This window comes from Lutzomyia longipalpis, chromosome 3 (assembly GCF_024334085.1).
Source record: "Lutzomyia longipalpis isolate SR_M1_2022 chromosome 3, ASM2433408v1".
Taxonomy (NCBI): Eukaryota; Metazoa; Arthropoda; class Insecta; order Diptera; family Psychodidae; genus Lutzomyia; species Lutzomyia longipalpis.
The window spans coordinates 27554102-27574065 of record NC_074709.1 but is presented as its reverse complement, the minus strand read 5'-3'; the positions used below and the strand labels follow the sequence as shown (position 1 = coordinate 27574065).

At 34.7% G+C, this 19964-nt stretch overlaps 1 protein-coding gene across 2 annotated transcripts in view; it reads right to left on the bottom strand.

Moving 5' to 3' along the window:
- Positions 1–417: 417 nt before the first annotated feature.
- The window catches only part of LOC129793571 (5-hydroxytryptamine receptor-like), a 48287-nt gene continuing 28740 nt past the window's right edge, over positions 418–19964 (bottom strand). The window contains exons 2-9 of one of the 2 annotated variants that reach the window (XM_055833683.1): positions 15949–16367; positions 15073–15206; positions 14098–14207; positions 9347–9536; positions 8274–8408; positions 5236–5421; positions 4239–4820; positions 418–2224 (exon numbers count right to left, since the gene is read on the bottom strand). In XM_055833683.1, coding sequence (XP_055689658.1) covers positions 4242–4820; positions 5236–5421; positions 8274–8408; positions 9347–9536; positions 14098–14207; positions 15073–15206; positions 15949–16258 — 1644 coding nt within the window. In that variant the 5' untranslated portion in view covers positions 16259–16367 and the 3' untranslated portion in view covers positions 418–2224; positions 4239–4241. Of the gene's footprint in view, positions 4821–5235; positions 5422–8273; positions 8409–9346; positions 9537–14097; positions 14208–15072; positions 15207–15948; positions 16368–19964 lie in introns of both variants that reach the window. The other variant, XM_055833681.1, reaches the window with a different exon arrangement.

Sequence of the window (19964 nt, the reverse complement as noted above, 5' to 3'; positions counted from 1 at the left end):
CGTGGCCCGTTGCGAACCATGCGTAGGTTCTAAGCAGCGGTTTGCTCAGATTTATAATTTCAGGATGTTTTGGTAGGCACGTTCCGAAGAACTTTTTAGCCTGTTTCATCCCCTTAGTAGAATTCCAGTGGTTTGTTCTTTTTACGAACTCCCATTCCCGGATGCGGCATTTATATTCACATGCGGCGAAACCAAAAACGGGTTCTGGCCCATCTTGTCAATTAAGTTCAATTTATTTGTTAATTCATGCGGAAGGAGTTCATTCATTTTTTGGCTAAAAAATTGAAAGGATTCACCAAAAAAAGCACAAACCACACCCCCATTCTATTAAATTTTTCAAAGAGCATGAATCTTACGCATCTTATGCATCAGTGCTTCAATATGGATGCAATAAATCAGAAATAAATAAACATCAAATTTTAATTTATATTTACATGACTTTATTGATTTCCTTCATTTTATTTACAATTTTTTTTTCTTTTTGATTTCTAATATTTATTTTTGATGTTAGACATGCATTCTCTTTCACTTTGATTTACTTTTTTTTTACATTTTTTTCTTGGGTTTAGGATGAACATTCTTTTTTTTTAAAGGGTTTCTTAGCAATGTGGTCGGTTTATTGTATAACTTTGCGGCATTTCTTTTGGCACACTCAATTCCCCTTCTTTCAACCTTTCATTTTTTTTTTTAAATAAAAAGCTCCTTTGGGGCAGTTTTTCCTTATTCCTTCTGCGTCCAAAATGAAGACTTTCTATTGCTTGATTTTATAAGAAATTTCTTTTTTTTTTATAACAATTTCTTCAAAATAAAACTATTTTAAATTTCTTTCTTCGTATTCATCAAAATTTTCTTTAAGGATGATGATTTATTTTCTTGTTGGTCTCTGCATTTGGGAAACTCATCCACATTGGGAAAATTATATGGGAAAAAGTATATAATTTTTTGTTAGATTCGTTTTGAATATAATTTTTATCCGATATAATTTTCCATGCAAAAAATTGTGTCATTGAGGGGGGAGAGAGTTGGAATATAATTTTTCAAACACTTAATGATGTTCTGTGTGATGGCAGAAAAGTTGTAGCACTTGCAACTTTGTCGACAAATGATGCACTTTGTCGACAAAGTTCTTCTGCTTTGTTGGTTTTTTTCTTATTAAGAAAGCTCCCTGTGACATTTTTTCTTCATCTTCCTTTTTTTTTGTCATATAATGTGTATAAAGCTTTAACCTCAATACGTATTTTCTTGAAATCATTTCCTTTTCCTTCTTCGCACGCCTTTTCTTCATTTTTTTTTCTTTTGGGTTTGGTTAAAACTCAACAAATTCTTCATTTTTTCCTACATTTTTGTTTAACAAGAAAAATTATTATTTAATTTTCTATTTTAAATTTTTTATAAATCGTTCAGTTGCAAACTTCATCATTTTATTTTTTGGGAAATTATTTACAGAGCTTTTTTCCTTCTTTTGAAACACTTATATAAAATTTCATTCATTTTTTTTGGATCTTGGTTTGATTTCTCGTGTTTTTATACATTTTTTTTTGTTTAATTTTATTTTTAACATTATACCCCATTTGAATACGTTCAATACATCTTACAAACTATCTTGCTCTATAATAGTTTTTTATTTAAACGTTCCACATTTTTTTTCATTTGGTTATTACACTTAAAAGGTGTTTTGTTATCTCTAAAAGACTTTTTTCATCTTCTTGCAAATTTTAACATGTTTTTTGTATTCTTAATTTGATTCTCAATAATTTATCTCTAATTTCTTTTGCCTTATTACTTTTTTTTTACCTACAATATAATGTACTAAATATTTAAGTCACACTATAGTTTTTTTTTAACTTTAACTTCTTTCAGTAGTAACTTATTTAGGTTTTTTTTCTATTAATATTTTCTATTTATAAATTAAATTATCGACTAACTATACTTACGATATATTGTTGATTAATATATAAAGTTTTTTTCTTTCTTCTTCATTGAATATTCTCATTTTTTTTCATTAGTATCTCATTAGTAGTTCAACATTTTCTCACTATATGTACAGCAGTGTTTTTATCTCTTGTTCCTTAATACTCTAAAATGTACCTTAAAACATTTCCTTATGCAGGATTGCTATTTATTTTACATTTTTTTAATGATAACTCTAATATTATATTTTCTAATTCCTTCATCTCAATATTTAGTAAATTCCTCTTGTGCCAAAATGCATCGAATGGATTAACTAAAAAAAATTACTTAAAAAATAACAGGGTGCATCAGAATAAATGGCTTTAAGTTATGATTTATTTTAATTTAAATTCAAAAGTTTTTGGTGATTTTTAGCTTATTCATCAGGTTATAAATTTTGTGGGACAGTCAATGTAGAATAAATTCTTCTCCACTTATCTGTGCCTGAGGAAGGAGAGAAAAATCACCGAAACGCCACTTAAAAACATTTTTTTTAAAAATATGTTACACGTAGAAAAATAAAGTAATAATTTAGGAAATATTTTGAGTTAAAATAGAATAAAATTTAGGAATAATTTTTTCTAAAATCGCTTTTTATTTTTTTCAAATTTTATTCTGTAAGAGAGAATTAAAAGATTCGAAAGGTCTAAAAAAATACTACCTATTAATATCTCTTAGCCAAGACACACTGTGTGCTATAAAACAGAAGGATTTTCTTTAAAGTATTTACTTTTATTTTTTTTACGATCTTTACTCTTTCACCGACGTTTTTGTAATACTTTCTGTTCTGTCATTTGATCATTAAACATGATGATGAGATAATTCATAAAGAAAATATCAATTCTTTTATAGCACAAAATGTGTCTCAGCTGAAAGATTCATTTAGAAGCTTTTCTTACACTTAAAAAATTTTTCACATAAGTTTATAATCAAATTACACCTCATCCTGGGACATTTAATCTGATACACCCTGTATTTGCGTGAAAAATAATAATTCACACCCTCGCAACTCTATCGTTTTTTGTTATATTTTTTACACAATTTACTATAAAAAATTGTTTCTCCTCCATCATGTGCTCCCTTTCGCGGTGTCCTTAATCATCCTGTTAACGTCCCTGTTATTCTTTGCATGGTACATACGATGCTTTGGGTTTTAAGGGGGGTGCTGCCAAAAAGGCAAGATGGGGCGATTTATTAAGTCCAGATGCAGATTTGAGGGCGAAGAATGTCAGAAAGTTTTGGATTTAGTGGCGGTGAAAATTCACTAAATCATTGTGATTAATGAGGGGGATACAGGGATGTAGTTTTTTTTATTTATTTTTCTCTCACTTTCCCCTCTTCCTTCCAATCTTCTTCCTCGCACTCTTATGCGGGATTCCTCAATGAGTTGGAGTGTTGCAAAAAAACGGATGAGAAGCCGAGGAAAAAAAATGAATAAATATCGTGGCGGAATGTGAAAAGAAAATGCACGAGAGACATTCAAAATATTCAATTTCCTTGCATAAAATGCAGGATTTTTCCCCAAAAGAATTTTTCTCACTCTTTTCACTTTTTTTGCTCCTTAAAATACGGATGAAGAAAAAAGAGAATCCCTTAGACATGTATGGATGTGGGGTAGTATAGGGAGAGAAGCAAAGAAATAAGCTAAAGATGAATGGTTGTGCAAACCCCCAAAAGAGTTTTGTGGCTTTATACGGGGGATGGAAAAGCTCATGGAAAAGAGCTTTCCCATCATGAAAACTCCACTAAATCAGAAAGTTTTTTATTTTCTACTTTTTTTTTTGACAAGAACAGATTGAATTCCCACTTTCACACTGCTCCGTGTAGTTTTTCCAGCTCCTTCAAACCAGGCAGAAAAAAATGATCAAATGCTAGCTAATTTGCTGCTGTGGCTTTCAATTTGATTGCCTTTTCTCTTCTTCCTACTTTCTCTCGCAGGGTTTTTTTTTCAACCTTTCAGAGTGAAAAGGTTAAAATTGAATGGCAAAAGAGCGCCTCTTTTAGTCCAATTTATTTGCAGATAATTTTAAAAAGCCCGCCCTCGAGAAAAATGGTTTTTAAAAGGTTTTCGTTCATTTCTGAATTTTTTCTGGATTAATCTTGAGTTTTTTCATTGAAAAATAAATTATTTTAATAAGATTTCATTGAAATATAATTAAAAATGAATGAGAAAGTGATTGAAAAGGACACAACGAAGGGCACACACAATGCATAATCCTTAACTTTTCGTGTGGTTTATGTGTAAGAGTTATGTAGATTAAGGGTTAAATGGGGGATGGAGGGGATACCTGTTAGAACTTTCCAGGACGATAGTAGGAGTTTCTATGGGCACCGAAGAGGATACGCTTGAAGGCTTGTCGGAATTCGGGGCTAAAGATGGTGTAAATGACGGGATTGAGGGTGGAGTTGAAGTATCCAAGCCACAGGAAGAGCGACCACACGGTATCGTTGATATGGCAGGCGTCGCACAGTGGCAGAAGGAGGGCTGTTGCGAAGAAGGGTAGCCAGCATGCCACAAATGCCCCCGTGATGATGGCCAGCGTCTTGGCGGCTTTGCGTTCGCGCTTTGCCTCGAGGGTTTCCTTGCGCTTGGAAACCTGTGCATGTGGATTCATCGTTGACGCCGAGGCGCTGTGCTGTATGGGCGTCGACACTTGACTCGGTGGCTGGTTGTGCGGATGCAGTGTCGGTGTGGACAGCTGACTGGCCACGGATGACGGTGTGATGGTGGCTGTTGTGGGAATGGGAGCACTTGGAGTTTCCGCGGGGGCTGTGGTTACCTTCACCTGATGACTCTGACCATTCTCCCCTTGATTCACGATAAAATGCGACACTGTTGTGATTTGATTAGCTGACGATGCTCCGGGGACCTAAAGGTGAAATGAATTGTTCTTTAATCCCATTTGCCGTTGATTTGAATTTGAATTTTCTGCGTAAAATAAAAAATTGTTCCAGTATTGGGCAATTGTGGGGCAAATATTTATTCATTTAGATAGACTTTCTTGAAAATTAAATTTGTGATGTTTTATTGTCTATTTTCCGTTACTTTTTGAATTTTTACATAGTTAAAATTAGTCAAAAATTGTCCCAAAAAGGACCAATTGAGTAGCAAACATTTAAATAATTTTTGATAGTTCTTAGAAAAAATTCTAGAAGTTGGTTATAGATTTATCAATTCAAAGAAAGAATCAGATTAAAACCAACTGAAAGATTAATAAATTTAAAAAAAAAAATAAAAAAACAATGCCATCTAGCGGGAAAATAACATTGAAGATCTTGACAAACCTCGTCGGAATTGTTAAACGATGTAACTTCGATGCCCTTCTTCTCATTACTGCTGTACTCCGTATCTTCCACCGTGTTGACCGTATTGGTGGAATTCCCCTCAACAAGCCCAAGGGTGGAACGTCCCTGTGTTGTGAATCTGGCCAAGCGAAAAGGCATTCGCGATTTCGTCTTTGCCTCAGCAGTCTGCAAAAGACATGCGAAAGCGTCAAAAGAAAAGCTCTCTTTGTGCTTTCTTTCACCCAACAAACGCATAAAAGCCCCCCAGAGCACTTCTCGTACATACATACATATATAACAATAAAGTGCTCTCAATTGTAAATTTAATATATAAAACGAACTCTTTTGCATTTAATTCTCACAGTCAGGAAGATATAGGGAGGACGTATCATTCGTTAAAGAAGAGCTAGGTGAATTTATTGCATCAAATATAAAACAATTTAGAACTATTGCATGGATTTTGGGTGAAAAATAGTTTTCTATTTCCCGCTCAAAAACTTTTTCTCAGCGAGAAATTCATTTTCAAAAGCTTTTTCCTGAAAGTTTTTCATTCTAAAAGCTCTAAAATGAATAACAAGAAATAGAGTTAAGTATGATACATTCCAAATGTCTTTTGTATTTTATCCTTTTGCTCCCTGTAGGCTATTTTCATTTCCCTGCATAGCTGCTACAGAATGTCCCAGTGGATGTATTTAATCACACTTTGACATTACAATTTCAATGTTCTCTCCCCATATTCTTCTTGAGGTTATTTTCGGGTCAGGTCACCGTGAGGGACAGAGAAAAAGAGAATAAAAACGAGAAGGAAATGTGGGAGAAAATTTAGATATGGATATATTCCGGAGCATAGGATGCTCGTGGTATTATGCAGAATTTTTGAATTTGCATCCTGATTGAATCTTCTAACAAACTTTTGGGAAGAACTTTTAATGATTTTTACAAAATTTAATTTAAAAACTTTCAATTTCTCGCCTTTTCCGGGGTGCAACGGCGAGAAAAGCTCCCCCCTCGGAAGCTTTTCTTCGGTCTATGTCTTTTTGGTAGTCTTTCCGCTTCTGTGAAATTGGATAAATTTTTGGAGGTATCCCATTGGGATGATTCTGTGTGCAGAAATGCATTGAGGCAGGCCACCCCAAACTCACCCCAAATCATTGTGAGCTCAATTTCGGTCTCCTCAATTGCGGTGGGAGATGGATTTAAAGGGAGGTGGTGTGTCAGGGGGGTACAGAACCCATTGAAATATGATTAAAAACTTCATTGAAAATACTCCATCACCTCACCCGATGAGTGCACACAGTGAGGTGATTGAAAATGAATCCTTCAAACTATATAAATATGATAATTTTGTATGAATGAATTTTCAAGAAGGATAACACTCCATAAATCACTCTTCGTTCACTCAAAATAACCCCAACGAGGGCAGCTTATACTAAAAGAGAAATTGTTTTAAGGATATTTTCCCAGAGCTAACGTGCAGAGCTTTAATATATTCATAATGCTTACATTTTATCCTTTTCTAAAGGAGGTTATTCATTTTTATATTCTAAATGGTTTCTTTAATGGATTTAATTTTTTTTGTATAAGAGAAAAGATGTTTAGACGCTAGAAATTAAGTGTCTTAAAGTTCAACGAGGGTCAGCTGAGAAAATAATGAAAAATTACAGAAAAAATGCAACAAACCACGCCCCCATTTTTGGCATGCATTGAGCATATGCTGCACTGCTACAATCAATGATTTTTTGTGTGTTTTACAAAGATCAAAATGAGAAGTTGGATTTTGAGCTTTTTTTTTACAAATATTCTTTGATAACTTCTGCTAAATTTAAAATCACTGCTAAAAAGGTACAGCTGTGATTTTTTTGAACACAACTGTATCGTGCTTTCTTTTTTTTTGCTATTTTCTGTGTAACTTTCATTGCAAATGGAACGAGATGTTTCTGGAGAATTCTATTTTGGAAAATGCTTCGGAAGAATGCAGAGCATCTTGAAAATTTAGCTTTACAGAAACGGAGCATAAAAAATTGGATTTTATTGTGCCAAAAAAGGATTACAAAATGTTCTCTCTCCCTGAGAGGATATGAAAAGGATAAAGTCCCTCACAATTCGTAGTATCTATTTGCATACAAATACAAGTGCAGTTGGTTAAGAAAATACATGGAAGATTCTAAGAAAATCTTTCTCATTTTCTTGATGTTCTTCCGCGAACATTTTAGCTCAAAGATCAATTTTGTAATGATTTTTTCAACAGCAGCGTGGCAGTTAAATTTTTTATGTGTAATTTTGCGTCAATAAAAGAGACATCTTGCAATGCGGGGGTGACAAATGAGGAAAAATTATCACTTGGCGATATGAAGAGCATATTCTCTGCTTTATATTTATCATAATTCTGGTGCAAAGAAACTGATAAAAGAGCTCGCTTTTCTTGAAATGAGTTTTCTTCTCCTACTAAATTCTTCTTATTTTCAATTTTCTCTCTGTTCTGTAACGTGAAATGTCTTCTGCAAATTACGCGAAACATTTGAATTTTTATGTTGTGAGAAATAGCGAAAGGAAGAGCAGGAAAAGCAATGGAAAGTAACTTGAGGGAAAAAGATTTTTCATCTTTCTGCTAAAACTACAAGCTTTTTTTTGCTTCTTCTTTATAAAAATCCTGAACTCTATTTCAGGGTTCTTTGTTCCATCTGACACAATATTTTTACCACGCAAACTCTTTTCCCTCAGGCACGAAAACCACGAAGAAAATGTTAATTCTTCTTTTTTTCTATTAAACTTTTCTTGTTTTCCTTGTAGAGAAAATAATTTGAACGTAATTAGAAGAATATAATTTTTCGTTGCACGAAATTCTTTTCAAGCAGGAAGTTTTTCCTTATTTTGAGGCTTTTGGGATTTTTTTTAAAAAGAATTTTGGTATCTTTGTGGATTTATGAATATAGTATGTGATAAAGAGCGCCATCTGTTGCAGAAGTAAAGCAAAATCTTCTATTGCTTTACTATAAATATTAATAGACAATGCTAAAATTCGTATAAATTGAGCTTACCTGATTATTATTTCCCGCCATCGGTGGTCTAGGCCTTCGACGGTGAATTCGTTTTCGGGCCGTTTGATATATTTTCCAATACAGCACTAAAATAACTAATAGAGGAACGTAGAAAGTGCAGCATGTTGCAAAAACCTGCAGAAGAAAAAGCACACAAACACTCATTAAAAAAAAAATTTCAATCTAGTTTTTAATTAGAAAAATAAAACTTATTTATAGAGAAAAAAAACTTAATATCTCCTTAAGTTGTATGTGGGTAGAAATACTCGTCGTCAGTTTAATTTATAATTTCTTAAGGGGTTTCAAAAGTCAACTGAAGTGCTCTCAAATGGGGGAATGAGAAACTTTCACAAGAGAAAAATTCTTCCCGAGGGGACTTTTTGTTGCAAAAATTCCATAACACACACAAGAAAATGTGCCTGAGATTTCCGAGGATTGAGATAAATTCTAACTCAATTGCAAACAAGCTCGCTCTTCATTGTATTGCATCCTCGTGGGTATGTTTTAACAAATTTTTAAATTAATTTCAACAAGAAAACTTTGCAAGTGGACCAAGGGGAGAGATTATTCGTCCACAAATTACTGCAAAAGCTTAATTTGTTGATACATTTCTGTGAAGTTTTATTCAGAATTAAATTAAGAGTAGAAAAGAGTTAAAGAAGACGAATTATCTCAAGAAGAATATTGGGAGAGAAAGTTTAAGAATAAAATTATTTGCTGGTCAGGAAATAATTACAAATTGTTTGGAAATTTAATTTAGAATGTATTTTTTTCTCTTATTCAGAATTTTGGGAAATTCTGGGGAAAATCAATTAGAGTTTTTAGAACGTGTTTAAGTGTTTCTTCATGGCCAGGAATTCAAAATGTGTTAAGAATAAAATTTATTTTAAGAGGAATGTCTGAAAGAATGTAAAATTCTGGTTAGAAATTTTAATTCTAGTTACAAATAAGGAATATATTGAGATAAAAATTGACCGAAATCGAGTATTTCTAGCCAAAGATTTAGAGAAAACGAATATTTCTGGAAATCTCAGGAATTTATAGACGATCAATGGCCAGGAAATATAGCTCACCTGATAGGCCACATCCTGCGAAACCATGCATTTTTGCTGTTCTATCCGTTGCAAGTATTCTGGGTCCTTCCATCCAAATTGAGGCGCCAGCGAAACGATGACTGCAGCGAACCATACGAGGAAGATCATCGTGAAGACCCTCTTGGATGTTCTTGAGTGCATGTAGTCCACATTTGTAACGGCCCAGTATCTGAAATTCAATTTTCATTAAAAAAAGAATTCAATTCTTTTAATTTTTTTAAAGATTTCTTAAGAATAACTTGAAGAAAAGCTCAATAAGCTTGACCACAAAAGCTTCTCAATTTAATTGGCAATTTTAGGCGATAAAGAGTGTTAAACATTTCTAATCTTTTGCATGTTTACGCGTCCTTCCTGGGGGCACTTTGTGCCACATTAGAAACAACCCCCCGAGAGGAACCCCAAATTACACCCTCAAAAAGCTCCTTATTCACAGAGTGAAAGAAAATTATGTAGTACCTCCATAGGTAGCAATTTTATCCACCTTGAGGGATGGGCGGGGAAAAAAATGTAAATAATTACGTGTTCTTCACCCAAAAGAAAATGCTAATCCACCGCCGAGGGTGAGGATTTTCTCGCGTTTGCACGAAATTGAGCAAAAATCCCTCGTTTCAAGCATCGAATGTCTTCCATGTGGAAATTTATTGACCCACCCCCATACACGGCGGCAACAGAGGGAAGATTCCTATATAATATAAATATGGTTGGTGGTGAGTAATCATATTTTATTCCCTTGTGTGTTAAATTTAAAACATGGGCGGGTGCACCGTGTAATCTCACTGGGGCACCCCATGCTGTTGCAGAGGGGAGCCACCGCCATGGGTAGACAATGCGAATCCGTGTTTTTCTTCCCAAGAAGTGGATTATAAGAAAAGTAACAAGTCACGTTCGATGTTGGAACATTTTTTTTGCCTTCACCCTCCCTCACACCCCATCGTCAAATTATTATTTTTATATGAGAAATGCCTCTCGCACATTCTTCTCCGGGAGCTTCCTTTTTTTTCCTTCTTCATCTCCTTGCTCAACTTGCCCTTCTGGGGAGCTTTTTTTTGCATGCTTACCCCTCAATGGGATATAATGGGGGGTGGTGGAGGCGGAGAGAGAGATAGAACAAGTTAAAAATGCCACGTCTATGTTATAATAAAATACACCTAACTATAATGGGAAATATGCTAGAAAACTTTGCAATTTATATCTTTCACAATGTAACATTTTTTCTCTCGCTCTCGACTTTTTTTCCCATCGTATATAAACCTTTTTTTGTGCAAAGCTCCTGCGTGCCCTCGTTCTTCGTACCCTCAAGGTTTCTTCAACCACGCACTGAATTCTTCTCACATTTCTTCCTCGGCAACCACGGTGTGGATATAAACTTCAGGGAAGAATTCATTTACTATCTGGATATTTATTGCTTCTAAGATGCCCTGCAAGGTGCTATCCTAACGATTTTTCTTGGTCGTTTAGGAGAGTTGATTTAATTTAACGAAATTGGTGAGATTTTAAAAGAAATCTGATTTAACATTAATTGAAAATTCATAAGCTTAAATTGGATGAAAGATTACTTCTAACTCTTTAATTAAAAAATAGGGGTTAAAAAGATCACTTGAGGGGTGAATATGATCACGATTTAATTATAGGATACCTACTTTTAATTTAAATCAACCTCGAAGAACTTTAAATATTAACTTAATTTTGTAAGTTTATTTAGTATTTTTTTTAATGATCCCATTCGCCCCATTTTCATTCTTCTAAGTCTTCAAGAAGTTTCTCTTGTGAACTTTTCAATATTTTTCAGTACCTGATGAAGGGAGGAAAGAAGAAAACAAATAACCCAAACATCATTTAAATAAATTATCAATAAACTATGCACACTATGCAGCAGAATTAATAAATAAATTAAATTCAAGCCATATCTTTATTTTTTTCGGGGATTTTATTACCGATTGAGTGCATTTTATGGTTGAGGGAATTTAATTAAACGATTTAAATGCATTTTTGCTGTTCAAACAGTTTTTTGGACCATTTTATTTAATCCATTTTTAATATATTCTATAAAAACTCTGAATTTTTTTGAGAGTTTTCAATTATTCTCAAATAAAATTGAAAAAAAGCATCCTATTCCAAAAAATTTCCATCATGATGATTTGAAGCTCATTTACACAACAAAATGAATGGGACACGAGTGATGTCCTATTGGGATGATGACCTTATTTGTTCAATGAATAATTTAGTATTATTTTTTTGACCTTTTCAGTAAATAACAATTTTCCTTCGGATAGATTATGTGACGTGTAGGCGATTAAAATCAGAAAAGAAGGAACATTGAGATTTTCAATGATAACCAATTAGTTTTGTATGGAATCAAGGTTGATGTTTATAGATTTTCGGCAGGGGACCTTCCATCACGCACACCCAACAATCACACCCCCCAATTATTCCTCAATTACTTCCCCATTATCGGCATTTTAACTTAATGTGTGCACCCCGCCGTGGCTTTGGGTGAAATTGCTTCAAAGAATTTGTGATTTTATTTAACGATGGAAGCTCCCGCGTGAAATGCTCGGGCTAATGTTTGGGTCGCGGAGAATAAACAGGAATTTTGTACATTATTGGTACTTCACCGCGAGGGGTCTTTTCCACACACCCCCTCGCGAGGGAATATAATTAAAATTTCAATTAATGAGCAGTTGCTTTTCTTTTTTTTTCTGCATGTAGAAAGACATTACCGCATTAATTTTGCTCTTGAAGAAAAGGTCACAAGGTCATGGGGCATGACACAGAGACAATTATTTGTTTACGACTTGAATAATGGCACTGCGGGTGCCGTGAGTCGAGCATCTCCATTGGGACGCGAATGCCACCCTCACCCCTCAGCCCATATCGTCCCACCAGAAGTCGTTGTGGAAAGTGTCACTGTAAGAGCAACCATTTGGTCGTCTTTCCTCCCCATTCATATATAGTTAGGGCAGTTATACACCGTGTGTACAAGGTACATTTTCACTGGAGCACTCTCTGGTGCTACATTTCGAAAGCCAATACCGAAAATTGAGATACAAACTAATAGAGATTGTGTTTCCCTATTCACTCAATGGAGCTTTTCGCTGTCGCAACATATGGTATTGCACAAACATATAGAATGAACATCAAAACACGTTCAATTTTCCACAACATTTTCCTCGCACAATTTCCACACGACTGGTCAGTTGGAACGAACACTTCACATTCACATTTTCCGTATATATGGTGTGCAAATTCACTCACAAACAGAGTGCAAAGATTTTTTTTCTAGATTACAGATTTTAGATAAATTTAGAAAATAATTTGTGGAAATTAGCGATAATTCTTGGGCAGATTATAAAATTTTTCACGATTATTTAAAGAAAAGCGGTGTTTCATTAATTCGGTGAAGGCGCCTGGTAGAACGAAACATTTTCTTGTTCAATCTATAGGAAAGATTTGCATTTAAAAGCAAGTGGAGGCGCCGGGTATGCTTGAAAATTTTGCTCTGTTTAGCAAATCAAAAGCATAGAAACATCCCTTTCAAAACAATTCTGTAAAACTAAATGATTTTGAAAGAAAAAAGTTTTGGTTCGTTTTCATTCATTCATTGAAATTTTTTTGAGAATTAGCTTTAATGGCTTAAGAGTGATAAAAAATACAAGCCTGCTAGGTAAAAGCTCAAGAAACTGACTTAAATTAATATATTTTTTTGAAAGATTAAATCTCTTTTAATTTTGTTCCCAGTAAAATTTTTCAGACTTCATATAAACTCGTGTTGAAGCATCGAAGATGTGTGAAAGCTTGAGAAAAAATTAGTTTTTTTATTTCTTGATTGATTTTCCCAGGACGATCACCGAAATTTTCTGTCTTTTCTTGAATTCATCAATGTTACTTCTAAACTTATTTTAATAGGACATTTCACTGTAAAGTTTTTCCAAGTGGAGGCACCTGGTAGACTACCGTTCTTTCAATCTTAATTCAACAGCTGCTTTTGAGCTTCAAATTTTAAATTAAAAGATTTTTCGCTAAATGAGTGACAATTTATTATATCTTTAGAGCTTTTTTATGTTATGAAAATCATGAAAATCGCATAATTTTCTTTCATTTTAAAAGTCATTTAATAAATCTTTAATCTATTTCCCCATCAACTCAGCAGAACATCTCCACACCAGCCATAAATTCAGTCAATCCTTTTGTCTCTCAGTTTAGCAGCAGAGGATAAAACTAATACGCCCGAATCAAATACGGAGCTTTTGGAAAAAGCAATATTTTGTATATTTGTGAAAAAAGTGCAAGATTAAATGGACGACAACACCAATTCACATTTTTTGAGACTGACACCGAAAAAATAATTTATATGCTGATGAAAAACACTCATGAGATTTTTTTTAGCTAGAAAACACAAAAGAAAATTCATAAGTTTTATTTTGTTAAATGTTTTTTTTACTGTTCTACTTTTTTATCTCTTTTATTCACTTCTCGTCTATTTTTTGACTGTTTATTCATAGGATTTTCAAAAGCTTTTGTGCGAATTGAAAGAGCTTTTGAAGGCGCTTTGCATGTATAGCATAAGACAATTCATCAAAAAGCAAAAAAAAAGAGGAGGGGGCGATGTTTTGTAGAAAATATCCCATTATATTAAAAATTTTCTTCAGAAGGATAAACCCACGTAAATGTTATCTTAAACCCTTTTTGAGGGTGAAAATTTCTCGGTGGGATTAGAAGGTATAACTCACCTGTCTGTGGCGATGGCAACGAGGTGTAATATCGAAGCTGTGCAGCACAAAACATCGCACGAGGTCCAAATATCACAGAGCTCAGGCCCAAGAATCCATCCTTGGCTAATCTGCTCAATCGACATCATTGTGAAATATTAGATGGGTGTGGGTGGATGGGGGGGGGAACTCTTGTGCGTGGAAAAAGGTTCAAGATTTCAAAATCACTCTCTCTCACCCACCTCAAAAAGCTCTTGTTATGCCGCATTTTGGCAGTGAAAAAAAAGCTCAAAGAGAAGCACCATTTGAGTGGGGAAAAAAGCATCAAATAAGTGCCTATATAGAATAAACAAATTATTTATGTGTGGTGCTTCGTTGAGGTTTAATTGACTGGCCCGCGAGCCACTCTACTAAAAGGTACCTACTCAAAAAAGAGAAGCTCTCTCAGAGCTTTCTGACTCACTAAACAACTCACAGATGGATGAACTTTTGAGAAAAAATATAATTCATTCTTTTGCACGTTTTTGCGGAAAATTCGTGGAGATTATTTATGTACTCGTACATAAATTAATCGTTATTTATTGCTTGTGATTTATGGTGGGAAAAATTGTTTAAATTATTTTATCACATTGTGTGCTTTTTCCGATGCAACAGAGCGGTAAAAAAAGAAGCTGGCAGTATGGCTGAATGCTTTTTATTTATTATAATTTTACTTCATTTATGCAAATTTTCAATTTATTATTTTGGCAACGCTGAAGAGAATGAGAGAGAAATTCGAGAGAATCGTTGGGTGGGTTGAGAGTGGAAATATGAGACGTGTGTGTGGCTGTGGAGTCGGAAAGTGAGATGGCCTTCCACAGTAGAAGAGAAAAAAAGTGCCTAAAGCTCTTCTGAGCTTTTGATGTCATTTTGGGGAATAAACATTTCACGTGCGGAGTCGTGTTTTTAGGGCGGCCGGGAAGAGATATAGGCTAGGTAAAAAAAAAGGTGTCTTACCTCGTAAACAGCCCCCAGTGGCATAACAAGGCACGCCACAAATAAATCAGCAACGGCCAGAGAGGCCACAAGGTAGTTGGCGACATTTTGCAGATTTCTCTCCAGGATAATTGCCGCAATTACGAAAACATTTCCTTTTGCCGCGTGAATTTGGAGGGAAGACCCAAGAAATGTTACAACAGAAAATTATCATCATTTTCACGGTGCACCTGCTGCCTGATATCGCAGCTTAAAATGCTTTTTGAATTGATTGAAGCTTTCAAGCTGAGAGATGAGCTTTTTAGAGGGTACTAAATGTTTCCTTTGTGAGTTTCATTTTAAATAAATTTATTTATTTTTAATAAATTTAAAAAAAAAATTTAACATCAACTTCCTTCATTATATATTTAGCCTAATATTTAGTTTAATTTATATTAATTAATGTTATGTAATTTATTTTTAATTATCTACAGTTCATTGCGGGTTATTGGCTTTTAGGGGGTACGGAGTGTGGGTAATTGATATTAATGAAAAAATAATAAATTGCTTTTTGGTTTATGCAACAACCCTTAAAGTTTATTTTTTAATTATTCACGCTTCTATTATGTTTTTTTTATAATTTTAATTATTTTTTCATCAAACACTGCAGGGTAGTAATTTTAATTGGGGCTCTTAATTTTAATTAGGGATTTAATGCTATTGGCATTGCTAATAAATTATCTCTATTAAGTGTCGATAAATGCCTTATTTATGTTTTTATTTTTTTATGAAAATTAAATTGTTTTCTTTATTGATTCTTTAATTACGTTTAAAAAAAAATTAAAAATCTCATCTCTAATTTATGAAAGCTTTCAACCAAAGAGGCAAAGAGAAATTTATTGATTTTTAGTAACTCACCGATCACTGTAATGAGGATCATTAGTCCGAGGATGATGGACGTTGCTGCCATGAAGATGACATTGCTTACCTCCTCACTGGACCTTGTACCATTGCCCGACGCGAGGGAGCTTCCATTTGCAAGGGTTGTATTTGCAAGGAGGGCCGTCTCATTGAGGAAGATTGTGGTGTCTGCGTTGAGGAGCATGTAGGCACCCGGGTTGCTGTTCTCGATGAACACGTAGTCATAGATATCGCGCAGGGGCCCGGGCCCCCGCATTCCCAGCGTAGCACTGTCGGGCGGGGGCACCGGCAGCACTCGCCCGTCCATACTGCTGGGCACGTGGGTTGCGCGCGAGGAGCTTTAGATGCTACCCGACGCACGGTGGGTTGCTTGTAGCGGGGGGCTCTGGCCCCTCATGAATCCTTCAGACTTTCATCTGTAAATAGAAGAATATTTTGTTAGCCGTTAAAAATTGTTAACATTTGAATTTTAAATTTAGAAGATATTACTCCATCTAGCGGAGATTTTTTCGTATGTGTTGTGGCCCTCTAGTGAGTATTTCTTTTAGAAAAAAGTCAGAATATATATCTACATTCAGTCTTGAGAGAGGTCTTTTAAAAATTCTGAGCATTTCTTATTTGAATTTAAATCTCCTGCCCTCTTGCGGAATTGGAAGTGTTCTGTTTTATGGCTTAATCTAACATCAATTGAGTGATTAAAAAATTTTCTTTACAAATTATTGATTTTTTTTACCTTCCTTCTCTTTCTGAATGAGAGATGAAAAAACTTTAAAATATGCCAATTTTGCACCTATTTAATTCTTAACGCCATCTACCGGGAATCTCATTACAGAATTAATGGCTCAATTGCATAATACATTTATCTGTAATTTTTATTTAATTAAAATCATATAAAAGCTTTTTTCTATGTATTATTTAGCCTGAAAGTATTCAGAGAGGGAAGACTAATACGTTGTGGTCTTTATGCAATAAGAGTGGAAATTTATTGAACAAATCAATAATCTGCTAATGCAAATCAGGCAAATCAGTTTAGCAATTCAATACAAACACCAACAGAGAATGAAAAGCTCAGTGTGAAAGGCGAGACAAAGTGGATGAAAGCACCATAATTCCATAAATGATTGAATAAAGCCAATGCGACGTGATGTCCATCTTCATGTTCTCAATCACAATTTATTATATCACATCGTGCAGAAATCAATCCAATCGCCACTTGGGGAATGTTTGTTGTTGGATATTTTGTCATATTATAGCACATGAAGAAAATCCCTTAGGGACTAACTAAAGTAAATTGAGCAATTAGTGCCATGAGGCAATTAATGCAGCATTCGACGCGTGATTCTCCCTCCTCCGCATCCCCCCAAAATAGCACAACTTTGTGGACAATTTGTACATGGAATGGGAGAGCTTTTATCCATATATTATATGTATGCGTAATGTTATATATTGTTGTGACGAAAGCTCGCGCGTACTTTGCAACATCTCCCTCTCCACACCATCTCTTCCTGAGCGTGTTGTCATCCATGGTGTGGATAAAAATAGGCAAAATTAGATTCTAATTATATTTAATGTGGATTATTCAATGTCGAGCTTAATTTCATATTGGAGTCACTTTTACAGTAAGCGTGGGATGCGTGTGGCACACATATTTTCCCGCCTATATGTATAAACTCAGCTGTGTGTCGAGGAGCTTTTTCAGGGAGGGTTGGTGGGTGGGTGGATTCTCGCCCGTACCATTCATGCGGAAAATGTGTTGTAATTGAGTGATGAAATTTCAGGTTGATTTCTTTAAAGGCAAACAACTTCTGAATTGTTGGAAAATTTCATTTTCTTACAATTTTCCTCTCATTCTTGTTTGGTTTATTCTTCTTTTGGGAAGTTTTTCACGAAAGGAGAAAGTTTTATGCTTTGATCCCTTTTAAAGGGAAGCGTTTTATTTCCTGTTTGAAAGTTTCGATGGTGGATTTAATTTTTATATCTCACGAGAAGAAAAAATCAAAGCTTCGATGAGTTCGAAGCTCTATAAATTCTCAAATCACAATTGGAAGATTTTCAACACATTTGACGGCGAGAGATGCCTCAGGGAGGGTGAGTAGCACACAAGTGCAATTCTTGCGGTTTCAATGGGTTGCAATTAAAGTCTTAAAGAAGCAAAATGAGTGATTATACCATTAGTGCAGACATTTTCATTTAATTTCCGCTCGTATTTTTTCACCCTCTGAGGGGATATTTTCCACGGGAAATAACTTTTTAAGGAAAAGAAAAAGAAAACTTCTCAAGAACTCCACCATAACCCACTCTGGGCAGATGGAGATTTTTGGGAAGCTTGTGCATGCCAAAAAAAAGAATTTCAAAGTGAAATTAATGAGAAAAGCATGTTTTTCTCCCCATGACTCGTGCGGAGCAAATTGCCTCAGCACCGTCCGCAGAAAATTCTTCTGCCCAATTTTTCCATGTCATTTTTTCCTCTTCCACCATTTCTTCGCAGTCTTCACACACACCATCCCCATATATTCCGCATATTTCATTCACTTTTGCCCCACGTGCAGGGTGTGGTGTGAGGATGTACGGAGAAAAAGACAAATGTGAGGTTACCAAGATGAATTCACTTTATATTTGGACGAAAATCGACCAGATGGGACATTCATTGTGGCATCATTTCATCCAACCATATCACCACCCAGAGCCAGTTCAGCCTCAAAGTCTTGGACGAAAATGCCGCCATGTCTCCCTGCGGAAATGAGCGCCAAAATCCAAAATAACACTTACGTACAGATGGTAGAAAAATTGATCATAAATCATGGGAAGAAAAAGAGATCTGCTTGTGACATAATATACGAAGAGGCACACACATTTGGCACGGAAAAAGCCACAAAATGCAAACACGTTGATCCTCCGTGTGGGATTCTCATTCATAAAGGAAAATGTGTGCAAAATTAATAGTGTTTATTAAAAGAGAAAAGCCACCCAGAGAAATGATACAGACTGTGTTCATTTTCATTAAATCCTCTATTATATTTTATTTCTCTGTAGCTCTTTGTATTAGATGTATTTGAAGCATTAGAGGAAATCAAATCTGAGAGGGAGAATTTTCTTTTTGGGTAAATGATAAACTAGACAACCAGGAATTTACGAGCTTTTTATCTACTTCTTTAATTAATTTCTTTAGTAAAATTTAGCGAATTTGAGAAAAATTTATTTAAATAGAAATTAGAACAGAAAATAACAAATTTATATTTTATGTATAATTTTTCATGTAATATTTCGCCAACACATGCGCAAAATATTTAAAAATTTACAAATGGAGTTCATGCGCGGGCCATGTAAAAAGTTCCTCACTTTTGCTTTTTATCGATCTTTATTTGCATTTTTCTATGTGATCCCGGTGAATATTGAAGAGTTTCTCTCGTGATTTTTAATGTTTTTTTTTATTCTCTACAAAATGAAATGAATTAAAATTGTTCTGATAGAGAGGAACTTTTTACATGACCTCTGCATGAACTCCTTTCACACAAAGTTGAAATCAAAGCCAAAATGATTTATTTTAAATTAAATATTTACCAAGATTCTGCCAAAATTTCGACAAAAATCAAGCAACGTTTTACAAAACACGATCTTCTAAGCAATAGAAGAAAAGCTCATTTTGATGCTTCTTCAATAAGTACAGAAAAAGAAAAAGCCGTTCTAGAAAGCTCAATGTTTTCTCACGAAGCTTCCATTGAACTCTCAGCAGCATGTATTGCCTGTAAATTTTAATTAAACCCCCAGCTCATCCCCTACATCATCCAAAAGCAATTACACGTGTGGTAGATGAGAAAAAGCACGAAATAATGGATGAATTGCAAACACTTCTTGGGGGGATAGAGATGATCGCCACTGGGACTGGGAGAACAAACTTTATTTGATTCTTCTTCCAGCATTGGGAGAAGATACCCATCGTGCACGTATGCTATGTAAATACGAGCTTATGGATGATTCTATTGGAGCTATGTACATGGATACGTTGGCATACA